The sequence below is a fragment of the Salmo trutta genome, chromosome 7 (genome assembly GCF_901001165.1).
Source record: "Salmo trutta chromosome 7, fSalTru1.1, whole genome shotgun sequence".
NCBI lineage: Eukaryota > Metazoa > Chordata > Actinopteri > Salmoniformes > Salmonidae > Salmo > Salmo trutta.
The window spans coordinates 56,588,733-56,604,484 of record NC_042963.1 but is presented as its reverse complement, the minus strand read 5'-3'; the positions used below and the strand labels follow the sequence as shown (position 1 = coordinate 56,604,484).

General features: G+C 43.6%; 1 protein-coding gene across 2 annotated transcripts in view; it reads right to left on the bottom strand.

Annotated features, from left to right (window-relative positions):
- Window positions 1-410: 410 nt before the first annotated feature.
- The window catches only part of sigirr (single immunoglobulin and toll-interleukin 1 receptor (TIR) domain), a 41,785-nt gene continuing 26,443 nt past the window's right edge, over window positions 411-15,752 (bottom strand). The window contains exons 1-9 of one of the 2 annotated variants that reach the window (XM_029757441.1): window positions 14,074-14,342; window positions 7,542-7,764; window positions 7,206-7,333; window positions 6,642-6,782; window positions 5,646-5,789; window positions 5,210-5,312; window positions 4,670-4,826; window positions 1,528-1,705; window positions 411-788 (exon numbers count right to left, since the gene is read on the bottom strand). In XM_029757441.1, coding sequence (XP_029613301.1) covers window positions 607-788; window positions 1,528-1,705; window positions 4,670-4,826; window positions 5,210-5,312; window positions 5,646-5,789; window positions 6,642-6,782; window positions 7,206-7,333; window positions 7,542-7,764; window positions 14,074-14,143 — 1,326 coding nt within the window. In that variant the 5' untranslated portion in view covers window positions 14,144-14,342 and the 3' untranslated portion in view covers window positions 411-606. Of the gene's footprint in view, window positions 789-1,527; window positions 1,706-4,669; window positions 4,827-5,209; window positions 5,313-5,645; window positions 5,790-6,641; window positions 6,783-7,205; window positions 7,334-7,541; window positions 7,765-14,073; window positions 14,343-15,752 lie in introns of those variants that run through there. The other variant, XM_029757442.1, reaches the window with a different exon arrangement.

Below are 15,752 nucleotides of genomic sequence, written 5' to 3'. Positions count from 1 at the left end.
CCATTCTTGATACACATTGGAAACTGTTGAGTGTGGAAAAACCCAGCAGCGTTGCAGTTCTTGACACAAACCGGTACACCTGGCACCTACTACCATACCCTGTTCAAAGGCACTTAAATATGTTATCATGCCCATTCATTCACCCTCTGAATGGCACACAATCCATGTCTCAATTTTCTCAAGGATTAAATCCTTCTTTAACCTGTCTCCTCCCCTTCATCTACACTGATTTGAAGTGGATTTAACAGGTGACATCGATAAGGGATCATAGCTTTCACCTGGATTCACCTGGTCAGTCTGTGTCGTGGATAGAGAGAGAGAGCGCGTGTTCCTAATGTTTATACACTCAGTGTATACGTGAAAAGTTTAAAATAAGGACGAATTTAAATAAATAAATCAAATCAAACTTGTTTAAAGAATTAAATTATTCACTTTTTTTTTATGTAACACTTGCTTCAATATGGAAACATACACCAGGAAGTAGAAGATAGTGTTGGTGAGAGAACCTGTTTTACATTCAGACTGAAGTGAGACATTTCCTTCTGGAGAGTAGAAGTTGGAGATCTTGTTCTCCCTTTTTTTCTTCAGAAGCTACAGTCTTTTTTCTCAGATGTTGTCCTCTGTAACCAGGCAGTAGAAGTCATTGCGAGCTCCATAATTGCGTGATCCCAGGTCCGACACATCTATATCTGAGTGTTTGGGCTCAGTCAGGGATGCAGGGACCGAGGGAAACATAGGCAGCACAGGGGTTCTGGATGTCAGTGTCTTGTAGACTGGGAGACGAAGGCCTGGAGAGAAGGAGGGATTGAAAACAAGAGGGTGAATGAGGAGATTTATTCATTTGGTTGAAGAAATGTGTGGATCGATGCTGTAGGTCAGCAATCTTAGTTCTACGGGGCTTTAGAGTGACTACTTTTCTTGATTGATGTTATTTTCAACCTTGGAGAAAGCATCGGGGTGGCAGTGGTAGCCTAGTGGTTAGAGCATTGGGCAAGTAACCGAAAGGTTGCTAGATTGAATCCCCAAGCTGACAAGGTAAAAATCTGTCGTTGTGCCCCTGAACAAGGCAGTTAACCCACTGTTCCCTGGTAGGCTGTCATTGTAAATAAGAATTTGTCCTTAACTGACTTGCCTCATTAAAAAAATATATATAATAATAACTGTAGCAGCAATAATTAAGATAATGCATTGTCCATGGCACAGGAGGTTGGTGACACCTTAATTGGGGAGGACGAGCTCGTGGCTGGAGCAGAATTAGTGGAATGGTAGTAAATACATGGATTCCATATGTTTGATGTCATTCCATTTGCTCCGTTCCAGACATTATTATGAGCCGTGCATGGATATGATTACATTACATAACCCAAAATGGGAATTGGTCCTGGGGATTACAAGGCCAACCAGGTTTGGGGTCAATTCTATTTGAATTGACTGAATTGAAATTGACCCAATCTGAAATGGAATTAGCATTGTAATCCAGCATCAATTGCACCCAACCCTGTAGCCAGCTAATTCACGTGGTCTTACCCAAGTCTCCTACAGGGTCAGGGTCAGGGCGACAGTCCAGGTAGTCTGGGTCGAGGGTGAGCATGGGATCCTTATCGTCTTGGAAGAGGGTCTGGGGGTCCCCTGCCGTGTCGCTGTGGAACACAACCCTATGAGGCATGGCCAGGGCCAACTCCTTCCAGAACACTGACGACGGCAGCTAGGGAGACATAGCACAGTACACAATCTAGTTAACCCAAATTATTTTCCAATCGTTTCGTTCTGAACAGAAACATTATTTGGTTCCGTTCCACTGTTCTGACCAGCAAAATAAAGTTCTGAACTGATTCAAACCCCCCCCAAAAATGATCGGTTTATATCGTTCCTTTCTGTTCATTTTTAAACTTCTGATATCGAGGTTTAGCTCGACATGAAATAACTTCACCAACGGATAGAGCAACTTGCTATGGAAACGGGAAAGCTATGGAAACGGGAAAGCTATGGAAACGGGAAAGCTATGGAAACGGGAAAGCTATGGAACGGGAAAGCTATGGAAACGGGAAAGCTATGGAACGGGAAAGCTATGGAAACGGGAAAGCTATGGAACGGGAAAGCTATGGAAACGGGAAAGCTATGGAAACGGGAAAGCTATGGAAACGGGAAAGCTATGGAACGGGAAAGCTATGGAAACGGGAAAGCTATGTACATGCATTGGACAGGCCAGTGTAGTGTAGGGTGCAACGTGCGACTGAAATGTTGCTGTTGAGGAGAACGCTGGGTATCTTGTTGTTATGACATGCATTATCTGAATTAGACCCTACGGAGGAGTGGGAGGGGCATGTAGCCTGACTGGAAGGAGGGGCATGTAGCCTGACTGGAGGGAGGGGGAGGGGTAGGTAGCCTGACTGGAGGGAGGGGGAGGGGCATGTAGCCTGACTGGAGGGAGGGGGTGGGGCATGTAGCCTGACTGGAGGGAGGGGCATGTAGCCTGACTGGAGGGAGGGGGAGGGGCATGTAGCCTGACTGGAGGGAGGGGGAGGGGCATGTAGCCTGACTGGAGGGAGGGGGAGGGGCAGGTAGAATGACTGGAGGGAGGGGGAGGGGCAGGTAGAATGACTGGAGGGAGGGGGAGGGGCATGTAGTCTACACTGGAGGGAGGGGGAGGAGCATGTAGCCTACACTGGAGGGAGGGGGAGGAGCATTTAGTCTACACTGGAGGGAGGGGGAGGAGCATGTAGCCTACACTGGAGGGTGGGGGAGGGGCATGTAGTCTACACTGGAGGGAGGGGGAGGGGCATGTAGCCTACACTGGAGGGAGGGGGAGGAGCATGTAGCCTACACTGGAGGGAGGGGGAGGAGCATGTAGCCTACACTGGAGGGAGGGGGAGGGGCATGTAGACTACACTGGAGGGTTGGGGAGGGGCATGTAGCCTACACTGGAGGGAGGGGGAGGGGCATGTAGTCTAAACTGGAGGGAAGGGGAGGGGCAGGTAGTCTACACTGGAGGGAGGGGAGGGGCATGTAGCCTACAAACACACACTGGCTAAGATTTTCAGCTGGCAGGCAGACACTGGAATAAGTTCCCGAGTGACAGAGTGAAGGCTTTGCATAGGTGCTTGTTGCATTTTTTGTAAGACAAAAAAAACAAAATGCCTGGAACATAAAATAATGTTATTAACCAGTTCCCTTTAAAAATAACGGTTCTGTTCCGGAACAGTACAGATCACTTTCGTTCTCCGGTTTTCAGTTCTGTACCCTGAACCGGTCCAACCCCTAACTAAGACCTTATCTCTATTGAGTACACCTGTACCATACAGTGATGGGCTGGTTTGGATAGACCCTGCCCTTTCACATTGTTTCCAGCACAGTTCCAGCAACAATAGTTGATGCTTAACCAGGCCAGCACAGTAAAGCTTAAGACGACACCATTCTATATACTTCTGTCCCTTCTTTGGACACTGTGTTAACTAACCTCCAGACGAGCTTCAATGCCATACAACTCTCCTTCCGTGGCCTCCAACTGCTCTTAGTAAATGCAAATAAAACTAAATGCATGCTCGTCAACCGATCGCTGCCCGCAACTGACCACCCATCCAGCATCACTACTTTGGACGGTTCTGACCTAGAATATGTGGACAACTACAAATACCTGGGTGTCTGGCTAGACTGTAAACTCTCCTTCCAGACTCACATTAAGCATCTCCAATCCAAAATTAAATCTAGAATTGGCTTCCTATTTCGCAACAAAGCATCCTTCACTCATGCTGCCAAACATACCCTCGTAAAACTGACTATTCTACCGATCCTTGACTTCGGTGATGTCATTTACAAAATAGCCTCCAACACTCTACTCAACAAATTGGACGCAGTCTATCACAGTGCCATCCGTTTTGTCACCAAAGCCCCATATACTACCCACCACTGCGACCTGTACGCTCTCGTTGGCTGGCCCTCGCTTCATACTCGTCGCCAAACTCACTGGCTCCAGGTCATCTATAAGTCTCTGCTAGGTAAAGCCCCGCCTTATCTCAGTTCACTGGTCACCATAGCAGCACCCACCTGCAGCACGCGCTCCAGCAGGTATATCTCACTGGTCACCTTGAAAGCCAATTCCTCTTTTGGCCGCCTTTCCTTCCAGTTCTCTGCTGCCAATGACTGGAATGAACTGCAAACATCTCTGAAGCTTGAGACTCTTATCTCCCTCACTAACTTCAAGCAGCAGCTGTCAGAGCAGCTCACAGATCATTGCACCTGTACATAGCCCATCTGTAAATAGCCCATCCAACTACCTCATCCCCTACTGTATTTATTTATTTATTTTGCTCCTTTGCACCCCAGTATCTCTACTTGCAAATTCAGCTTCTGCACATCTATCACTCCAGTGTTTAATTGCTATATCGTAATTACCTCGCCACTATAGCCTATTTATTGCCTTACCTCCCTTATCTTACCTCATTTTCACACACTGTATATAGACTTATTTTTCTACTGTATTATTAACTGTATGTTTTGTTTATTCCATGTGTAACTCTGTGTTGTTGTATGTGTTGAACTGCTTTACTTTATCTTGGCCAGGTCGCAGTTGTAAATGAGAACTTGTTCTCAACTGGCCTACCTGGTTAAATAAAGGTGAAATAAAATAAATAAAAATGCAAGGGTTAGGTTCAAGGCTAGGTTGAGTCACCATGGAGTGTGATCCCGACCAGGTGAGCAAGGTGAGTTTGTGATGGTGTTCTCTGAGTTGCTGGACCACATCGGGTCTCATGAGTTTGACCTGACCCTCCAATGTGATGATGATGATGGGCCTCTGGGACAGCTCCAGCAGGTGCAGAAGGCCCTGCCTGAGAGGGTGGATAACACAGGGATATTAGCCTGTCTGAGAGGGTGGACAACACAGGGATATTAGCAACTAGCATTAGCAGTCAGCTAGATCATGCTATGCTGGGGTTTTGTACAGACATCAGTTGCAGTTGTCCCTGTTTTTTTACAGACATGGGTAATCACATAGTGACATTGTAGCATTAGTGGCATTATCATTAGCCTGCTAAGCTAAGAGAGGACCACAGAGACACAACCAGTATTAGCAGTTAGCATGCTGAGCTAAACAAGAGGAACACACAGCGACACAACTAGCATTAGCATTAGCGTTTAGCATGCTAAGCTAAGAGATAGATAAAATATTTTGTTTTACTTAGGCATAATGGTGAGCTATCTGCATACCTACCTAAAGTTGTTACAGCACCAGTCCTGTTCTAGGTAGGCGTGTGACATCACTACGATGAGGCGTCGACAGTGACTAACGTTCATCAGGAACTCAGCAGACGGCTCTGACAGAGGAGAAGAAGAGGAAGAGGAGGAAGAAGAAAAAGGAGGAAAATACAGTTAACATGATAACTTTCAGGGAAGACAGGGCAGCAGGTAGCCTAGTGGGTTAAGAGCGTTAGGCCAGTAGCCTAAAGATCGCTGGTTTGAATCCCCAAGCCGACTATGTAAAAAGTCAGCTTGGGGATTGAACAAGGCACTTAACCATAATTGCTCCTGTAAATTGCTCCGGATAAGCGCGTCTGCTAAATGGGCAAAATATTTTTTTAAATATTTTTTTGATGTAAGAATCAAACGGACTGTAGGAGTTACAGAGGGTTATGTTGTGTCATCATTACCACCCCCAGGTAGGATGTTGTTATCACTGAGGTGTAGCTTATGTCCAGATTTGTTCACCAGGTGAGGTTTGAGGATGAAGTTGACCAACTTTCTGTCGTATTCGTTGTTGACATAGGAGAAGTAGGCATCATGCAGCTTCCCATCTGGTGACAAAAAGAGACATTATAACATAGCTTGACTTACATTTGAGTCATTTAGCAGACACTTTCCCAGAGCGATTAAACATTTGTGCATTCAATTTAGGTAGGTTAAAACAACCACAATGCAGTGTCACAATCCTGAGTAAACCCTTTTTACAACCACATATGACAATCATTGCAAGTATATAATAATATACAGTATCTTTGATATGTTCAATACATTGTAACCCCCAGTACTAATTGAATCTGCTTACAGGTACCTACAGACGCCTTATCTTAATTTGATCTTCCTGTTGTTGCCGGAATTTTCCTGCAAATCAGGAAATGCAAACGTGTAGCGTAATTGAGGTTTAAAAAGGCTTCTAACGTTTTTAATATCAGAATTGATTTGCCCTAATGAAAAATGTCTCCAACCCCTTCAAAAAAAATATTAATCCAGATAATAATTCACATTTGCTGTTGCTGTAAGATTATTTTCCTGCTGTAGCAAACTGGCTCAAATTAAGATTCTTCATCTGTAGAACTAACCATAGCCCACCTACAGCACAAAGTGGGCTCACACTTCCCATCCCAATGTGTTTTAACCACTGCAGTGGGTTAAAACTAGGGCTCCCGAGTGGCGCAGCGGTCTAAGGCACTGCATCTCAGTACTAGAGGCGTCACTACAGACCCTGGTTTGATTCCAGGCTGTATCACAACTGACCGTGATTGGGAGTCCCATAGGGCGTCGCACAATTGCCCCAGCGTCGTTAGGGTTTGGCCAGGGTAGGCCATCATTGTAAACAAGAATTTGTTCTTAACTGACTTGCCTAGTTAAATAAAGGTTAAAAATAAAAATAAATCCTCACTCCTCACCATTGATCTCATAGTCTCCATAGGAGTTCCTGTACCAGAGTTTGATGTTGAGACGACACCTGGAGTAGACAACGGCAGCTATAGTCAGGATCAGGAAGAGACTGATGGCTGCTATCACTGATGCTGTGTGGCTGGGGTGGGCTGTGATGACACAAACAGAAACCAACAATCATGAGTCATTAATAATCAGCATATAGTATGTATAAACTGGAAGTGGAAGCCTAAGTGTTGTCCATTAGCTTACTCCAATTAGGGGAACATAATAAAGAAAAATATATTTGTAAAAAAATATAAAATATATATATTTACAAAAAATATATAGAGAGGATTGGAAATGATGCAGATAATTACATTGATGGAAGCTACTATCTGCAGTATAAGAGCCGATCTACCCATTAAAAAAAAAAATAGAAAATAGCAACATATCTTAATTCACCCAGCCTCAGTTATCACACATATTAACATTTAAAATAAGTATTGTATACACACACTAATGTAAGTTGCCTTTGACAACATGTCTGATACAGTATAACGTACAGTCCATAAACCCCACTGGTTTCTTACCGGTATTCTGCAGGCTGAAGTCAGCAGAGGTGTTCCTCACCTCACAGGAGTAGAGGCCAAAGTCAGCCTGCTCTCTAACCTGGACCTGCAGCACACTGCTCACAATCATTTGGGATTGGCTGGGAGTCCTGCCAGAAAAAAAAGAAAAAGGTGACCTCTGTATTGTAATTGGTTGGACATTGTGGTGTGGGCGGGGGGGGGGAGCTGAACATTATCTATTATTTAACATTATTTTATACAAATAAGTCAAGAGTAGATTCTTATTTGCAATGACAACCTGTAGATCAGCGTGTACATGTGATCTGGCAACGTATTGTGACCTCCTGTTGAACTGACCAGGTGGATGTGTTTGTGTTCTGTGGGTAAAGGCTGAGGTTGAGAGGGGTCCCATCTTTGCTCCAGAGCAGTTTCCAGGAAGTAGCGTCGCACCGTTGGTCTGTCTCGTTCCAGGACAGCACGGCTGTACAGTTCAGAGCCACAAAGGAACCCAGGCTCTCCCACAACTCAGACTGACCCCCACTGGGCAACTGAAACTCTGGGGCTTGGGTGCACAGGGATTCTGCATGAATGAATTAACACATTAAACAGCTTATGAGTTGGTTAGGAACGACAATAGATTATGAGTTGGTTAGGAACGACAATAGCTTATGAGTTGGCTAGGAACGACAATAGCTTATGAGTTGGTTAGGAACGACAATACATTTTACATTTACATTTAAGTCATTTAGCAGACGCTCTTATCCAGAGCGACTTACAAATTGGGGCTTGGGTGCACAGGGATTCTGCATGAATGAATTAACACATTAAACAGCTTATGAGTTGGTTAGTAACGACAATAGATTATGAGTTGGTTAGGAACGACAATAGCTTCTGAGTTGGCTAGGAACGACAATAGCTTCTGAGTTGGCTAGGAACGACAATAGCTTCTGAGTTGGCTAGGAACGACAATAGCTTATGAGTTGGCTAGGAACGACAATAGCTTATGAGTTGGCTAGGAACGACAATAGCTTATGAGTTGGCTAGGAACGACAATAGCTTACGGAGTTGGCCATCTCAAGGATATTGTATCACAATACGATCACATTTTGTATAACCAAACTATTGTTATTAATAGGTTATTACCATATTGTTATATTTATTTAGTTATTACCATGTTATATTTATTCAGTTATTACCATTTGTTTAACCGTTTTTTTTTGGTTACTACATGATTCCATATGTGTTATTTAATAGTTTTGATGTCTTCACTATTATTCTACAATTTTGAAAATAGTATAAATAAAGAAAAACCCTTGAATGAGTAGGTGTTCTAAAACCTTTGACCGGTAGCGTAGGTAGAAGATGTGCCTGGGTGGGTAGGTAGGTAGGTGGGTAGGTAGGTAGGTAGGTAGGTAGGTAGGTAGGTAGGTAGGTAGGTAGGTAGGTAGGTAGGTAGGTAGGTAGGTGGGTAGGTAGGTAGGTAGGTAGGTAGGTAGGTAGGTGGGTAGGTGGGTAGGTAGGTAGGTAGGTAGGTAGGTAGGTAGGTAGGTAGGTGGGTAGGTAGGTAGGTAGGTAGGTAGGTGGGTAGGTAGGTAGGTAGGTAGGTAGGTAGGTAGGTAGGTAGGTAGGTAGGTAGGTAGGTAGGTAGGTAGGTAGGTAGGTAGGTAGGTAGGTAGGTAGGTAGGTAGGTAGGTAGGTAGGTAGGTGGGTAGGTAGGTAGGTAGGTAGGTAGGTAGGTAGGTAGGTAGGTAGGTAGGTAGGTGGGTAGGTAGGTAGGTAGGTGGGTAGGTAGGTAGGTAGGTAGGTAGGTAGGTAGGTAGGTGGGTAGGTAGGTAGGTAGGTAGGTAGGTAGGTAGGTAGGTGGGTGGGTGGGTAGGTGGGTGGGTAGGTAGGTAGGTAGGTAGGTAGGTAGGTAGGTGGGTAGGTGGGTAGGTAGGTGGGTGGGTGGGTAGGTAGGTAGGTAGGTAGGTAGGTAGGTAGGTAGGTAGGTGGAAGATGTGCCTGGGTGGGTAGGTAGGTAGGTAGGTGGGTAGGTAGGTAGGTAGGTAGGTGGAAGATGTGCCTGGGTGGGTAGGTAGGTAGGTGGGTAGGTAGGTAGGTAGGTAGGTAGGTAGGTAGAAGATGTTCTTGGGTATGTCGGTAGAAGATGTGCCTGGGTAGGTATGTAGAACCTGGGTAGGTATGAGTAAACAGCTCAACCTACTGTCCATCCTGTTGCATTGACCTACCTAGTGTTATTAGATCTGTGAAGTATATGGCCCCTTGTCTCCCTTCTACACCACCTGCTCTTTAAACCCATATGGCCCCTTCTCTCCCTTCTAGACCACCTGCTCTTTAAACCCATATGGCCCCTTGTCTCCCTTCTAGACCACCTGCTCTTTAAACCCATATGGCCCCTTCTCTCCCTTCTAGACCACCTGCTCTTTAAACCCATATGGCCCCTTGTCTCCCTTCTACACCACCTGCTCTTTAAACCCATATGGCCCCTTCTCTCCCTTCTAGACCACCTGCTCTTTAAACCCATATGGCCCCTTGTCTCCCTTCTACACCACCTGCTCTTTAAACCCATATGGCCCCTTCTCTCCCTTCTAGACCACCTGCTCTTTAAACCCATATGGCCCCTTGTCTCCCTTCTAGACCACCTGCTCTTTAAACCCATATGGCCCCTTCTCTCCCTTCTAGACCACCTGCTCTTTAAACCCATATGGCCCCTTGTCTCCCTTCTACACCACCTGCTCTTTAAACCCATATGGCCCCTTGTCTCCCTTCTACACCACCTGCTCTTTAAACCCATATGGCCCCTTCTCTCCCTTCTAGACCACCTGCTCTTTAAACCCATATGGCCCCTTGTCTCCCTTCTAGACCACCTGCTCTTTAACCCCATATGGCCCCTTGTCTCCCTTATAGAATACCTGCTCTTTAAACCCATATGGCCCCTTGTCTCCCTTCTAGACCACCTGCTCTTTAAACCCATATGGCCCCTTGTCTCCCTTATATAACTGACTGTATGTCCTGTTTTCCACAGGAAGATGCTTCTGCTCTGACAGAACAGTTTACTATCCTACTTTCCCCAATGTTACATCTGATTGCATTTGCTACTCAGCGATTTGCTATTCCGCAAAGTACCCATTTGCCCCATGAGTGAGCTGAGTTGAGCTGCAAGTTAAAAAAAACACTGGGTGAAAAAGCAAACAAGTTCACCTTCACGTTCCATTAAGTTGACCTTTTCCAGTCACTGTGTAACCAGCAACAATACTGCCCACCTGCTCTGTTGAGTCATAAAGTACTGTTTATAGTCATGGATTACTGTTTATAGATGCTAGTCCTCTGCCTAAAGGCCACCCTAGTCCCTACATAGTGCACTACTTTGACCAGGGCCATACAGAACCCGAAAATGTAGGCAAGATATAAACATTTCAGAACAACTACTAGTAGAATAAGACATGGGAGAGATGATGAATTTTGACAAAGAGATTTATTTATAGACTAATACACTTGAAACAAATAGCCAAACCGAAAACTGCGATCAAATATATCTTGCCTACATTTTACTACCTCCTCTATGTTTTAATATAGCACACATACATTAATTATTAATTTCGGTTGCCTATCCTGACATGAAGTTTGTTCTACAAAAAGTATTTGACTCGAGCCACAACATTAAGGAAATAAAAAACGGGGGGGGGGGGGGAATTTCGGCAAGGCTATTTTCCAGCCTGCCGAAATTCTCCTTCTAATTTCCTTAATGTTGTGACTCGAGTCAAATACTTTCTATGGCACATATCAGAGTTAAATACTTTCTGTGGAACAAACTTCACGTCAGGATAGGCAACCGAAATTAATAATTAATGTATGTGTGTGTGTAGCCCAATAGCCAAACCGAAAACTGCAGACTTTACTAGTGCCTCCCCTTGCGATCAAACCGACATTAAAAATGAAATGAAACGCAGCCTAACGTGATCAGAAATCTCAACTAGCAAGTAAATCGCAGCCATGAAGAATTGAGTGCGTGCGCGTTCACGCGAACTGTTTGCGATGTAAAAAAAATTCTAATAAAATCAATCAGATTGAATTCAAGTTTCCTCCTATTTAATTGTGCTTCCACCTAAAAAAAAAAAACGGAATGTGAAAACGAGCCAGATATTGTAAGAATTGATTCGTGTTGGGCCGTCCCGGGTTTATGGCTTGAACAGCCGATACCAACGCTTTACCGCTGGCCATTACCGGGGTGAAAGAGAAACGCGCTCATGTATCTCTCAGAACGAGAATGAGATTCCCTTTCTATTACCCCTCTTCCTCTCTCTGATCTGATAAGACATGAGCCTGTAACTCTTATCTCTCCAGCGTTGCACTAAATCATTTATTCCCTTATAGGAATCATAGCCGCGGGATTGGCGTTGGAGGTACCGCAGCACCCTTGATAAAATCCAATACGTTTGCCAAAGTTGTAGAATTTCTGCTGTCTGTTGATAAAGCGATGAAATAATTCAGAATAGTACATCAGGACTAGTAGGACTATGATTTAGCCAGAGGATCAATAGCTGTCACGTATGTCGTAGGGATTGGACCAAAACGCAGCGGGAATATGTATACTCATCTTCTTTTTTATTGAAGAAGGAAAACAAAAATAAACACGTATACAAAAACAACAACAACAACAACAACAACGACGACGACGACGACAACAACAACAACGACGACAACAACAACAACGACAACAACAACAACAACAACGACAACGACAACAACAACAACAACAACGACAACGACGACGAAACAGTCCTTTAAGGCTACTAGGCTATACAAAGAACAACTACCCACAAAAACCCCATGAAAAACACCCCTACTAAATAGGACCTTCAATTAGAGGCAACAAGGAACAGCTGCCCCAATTGAAGAGGTCAAAAACAATAAACTAGACATAGAAATAGAAAAACTAGAAAATAGAACATAGAAATACAAAAACATAGAACACAACCCAAAACCCCCGACAACACTCTAAACAAACACACCCCCTGCCACCTCCTGACCAAACTACAATAACAAATAACCCCTTATACTGGTCAGGATGTGACAATAGCTCTCTCTTTTGTTATAGCCTATAGCCAGCCTAGTTGTGTAAACCCAATCTACCGTCGGGAATGCGGGGTAAATCTGTCAGTGAACAAACATCATGCAGTGAAAACGGGCCTTTTTAGCAAAATCTCTAATGACATCACGGGAGAACACAGATGGATCCTGCTGGAAAAAAAAGAGAGAAGACAATCTGTCTGTAGGCTACCAAACATGTTATCAACTTCCAAATATACCTACTGAGCTAACAGTATTGTTTTACAAAGTAGAACAAGAGAGAGATAAGGATTTTGGCACGAGTGCATCAACCATCGCCGGTGAGTCAGTGAAACTGGAAAGCTTTATTGTACAATATGTGTGTCTCCACACACCTAGGCCTTAGATATATTCAAGACAAGGTCGTTTTCATTCATCTCAGATTCTCAGGTTGTCCGTGTCAAAGTAGCCTGTCATTTCGATCATTTGTAAGGTATTAAACTATTCTGTTAAAATCTCCAGTCATCTAATATGATGTAGAATTACATGAAATGCGTATGCAGCTTCTGTAAGCGCATCTACTCTACTGCTCTGTGCCAAGTGAGGATCATAAAAATAATGTAAAAAATATTTCACCTTTATTTAACCAGGTAGGCTAGTTGAGAACAAGTTCTCATTTACAATTGCGACCTGGCCAAGATAAAGCAAAGCAGTTTGACACAAACAACAACACACAGTTACACATGGAGTAAACAACAACACAGAGTTACACATGGAGTAAACAACAACACACAGTTACACATGGAGTAAACAACAACACACAGTTACACATGGAGTAAACAACAACACAGAGTTACACATGGAGTAAACAACAACACAGAGTTACACATGGAGTAAACAACAACACAGAGTTACACATGGAGTAAACAAGTGTACAGTCAATAGTCTATATACAGTGTGTGCAAATGGCGTGAGGAGGTAAGGCAATAAATGGGCCATAGTGGTGAAGTAATTACAATTTAGCAAATTAACACTGGAGTGATAGATGAGCAGATGATGATGTGCAAGTAGAAATACTGGTGTGCTAAAGAGCAATAAAGTAAATGCATGCAATGCTTTATTATAAAGCTGCTGTTGGTTTCCTGTGTTCAGGTACCTCAGAGCCTCGCAGGTCACTACCCTTTCCGGAACCTTCCAATTTACAACTAAAGCACTGCACATACACACAAACACACACTCTGTTTTAACATTCTGTATATGTTGTATTATTAACAGGATGTAACGCTGAGCTGTATATCCGGGTACTAAGTCCAGATTGGAGCAACTGTCGTAGTGTCCGACTGGACTAGAGAACTCATGACTGAATGACACTTGAAAAAGTTGCAGTGTTTGAGAGCAAGACAGATCTGTACTTCTCATTGATTGGTTGTCTCTTCTCCAACTGATTGGCAACTGTCTCTTATCGTCAAATCCTATGTATTTGAATGAGTAATGTATGCTTATTAAACAGAGATAGGCTGTTCGTTCGACATTATGATGCAAGGAACCTTCACTTTCGTTCGTTTCCTATTGGTGATAAACAACCTGTGCAAAGAATGACAAACTACATATCATGTTTATACCGTCTATACTAATGGAATTTGCTAGAAACTCAAATCATATTCTTCAGCACAAAAACACCTCTCACGCTTTACGCACGCGGTAAAGTTTATACATTAGAGCCCCCCGCAAAAAAAACCTCACATTTTCTGATCAATAAAATATCAGAATTGAATCGGGTTTCCGTTTTAATCGATGAAACAATATTGTCAGTAGATTAAACGACAGAATCTAATCTTACCTCCAGCACACACCGACATCCTGTTGCATAAAGTACATGTCAGAATGAAAGCCAACTGTTTCGAAGTCATTTCTCTTTCCTTCTTATTCCGAGTTTTCAATCGCAAGGCACACCGCTATGGTCCTAGGATTATATCGTATCATCCAGCCCCAGTGGATAAAACATTAGAATTATAGTTGAAATAAAAAAGTAGGGATTGGCTTGACTCGGTTCAACTGCTAGAATGACTTCTGTGTACGGGTGGTCACGTGACGTCTCACCTGTTGAAGTCAACGTTTCAGAAGTAGGTTATATCATGTTAGTGTTTGACCAACTATTTGTTTGCATAACCTATATAATATAACAAAGAAGCTATGCTATAATATTAAGTTTATACTCTATATGATGAGAGCATACTGCTGTGTGAGAGGAAGGGGCTCATGGGATGTTGAGTCATATGGAAAGAATGCAGATGCTGTGAATCAGGGATATGGAAGAGCTCGTTAAAAGATAAGGACAGGATATGGGTGAAATGTATATGCGGAGGGGTGTCGGGGTTTTAGAGAACTGTGCATTGTGCAGTCACAAGAGAAATCGACTGCTGAAGATAATAACTACGCCCGGCAACAGGAGGCGTCTCGAGGTTGGGACCAACCTGCACGCCAACGATAGGATGAGTAAGTTTAAACCACACTCATCCTCCCTCTGACAGGCCAGCAGTGAGTGGGAACTATCTCTGTCAGAGTATTTAATGAAAAGCAAAGGATGTGAAACTCAGTTCTCTGTCTGCCCTGCGTGGTGACACAGCGACCCCGTATATACGAACATCATATTTACCATAAATGTGTTTGCATTAATTAAAGTACAAAGAAATCAGAAGTTACTATGTGCTGACTATTTTGTTCTGATACCAGATTCGAATTGATGCGACCTAACAATCATCTCAGTCTACTGCTCGCTAAAGTCCTCCCAACTAAAAGTGAACAGGGTTATAACAGCTCAGTCTACTGCTCGCTAAAGTCCTCCCAACTAAAAGTGAACAGGGTTATAACAGCTCAGTCTACTGCTCGCTAAAGTCCTCCCAACTAAAACTGAACAGGGTTATAACAGCTCAGTCTACTGCTCGCTAAAGTCCTCCCAACTAAAACTGAACAGGGTTATAACAGCTCAGTCTACTGCTCGCTAAAGTCCTCCCAACTAAAACTGAACAGTGTTATAACAGCTCAGTCTACTGCTCGCTAAAGTCCTCCCAACTAAAACTGAACAGGGTTATAACAGCTCAGTCTACTGCTCGCTAAAGTCCTCCCAACTAAAACTGAACAGGGTTATATCAGCTCAGTCTACTGCTCGCTAAAGTCCTCTCAACTAAAACTGAACAGGGTTATATCAGCTCAGTCTACTGCTCGCTAAAGTCCTCTCAACTAAAACTGAACAGGGTTATAACAGCTCAGTCTACTGCTCGCTAAAGTCCTCCCTACTAAAACTGAACAGGGTTATATCAGCTCAGTCTACTGCTCGCTAAAGTCCTCCCAACTAAAACTGAACAGGGTTATAACAGCTCAGTCTACTGCTCGCTAAAGTCCTCCCAACTAAAACTGAACAGGGTTATAACAGCTCAGTCTACTGCTCGCTAAAGTCCTCCCAACTAAAACTGAACAGGGTTATATCAGCTCTGCTCGCTAAAGTCCTCCCAACTAAAA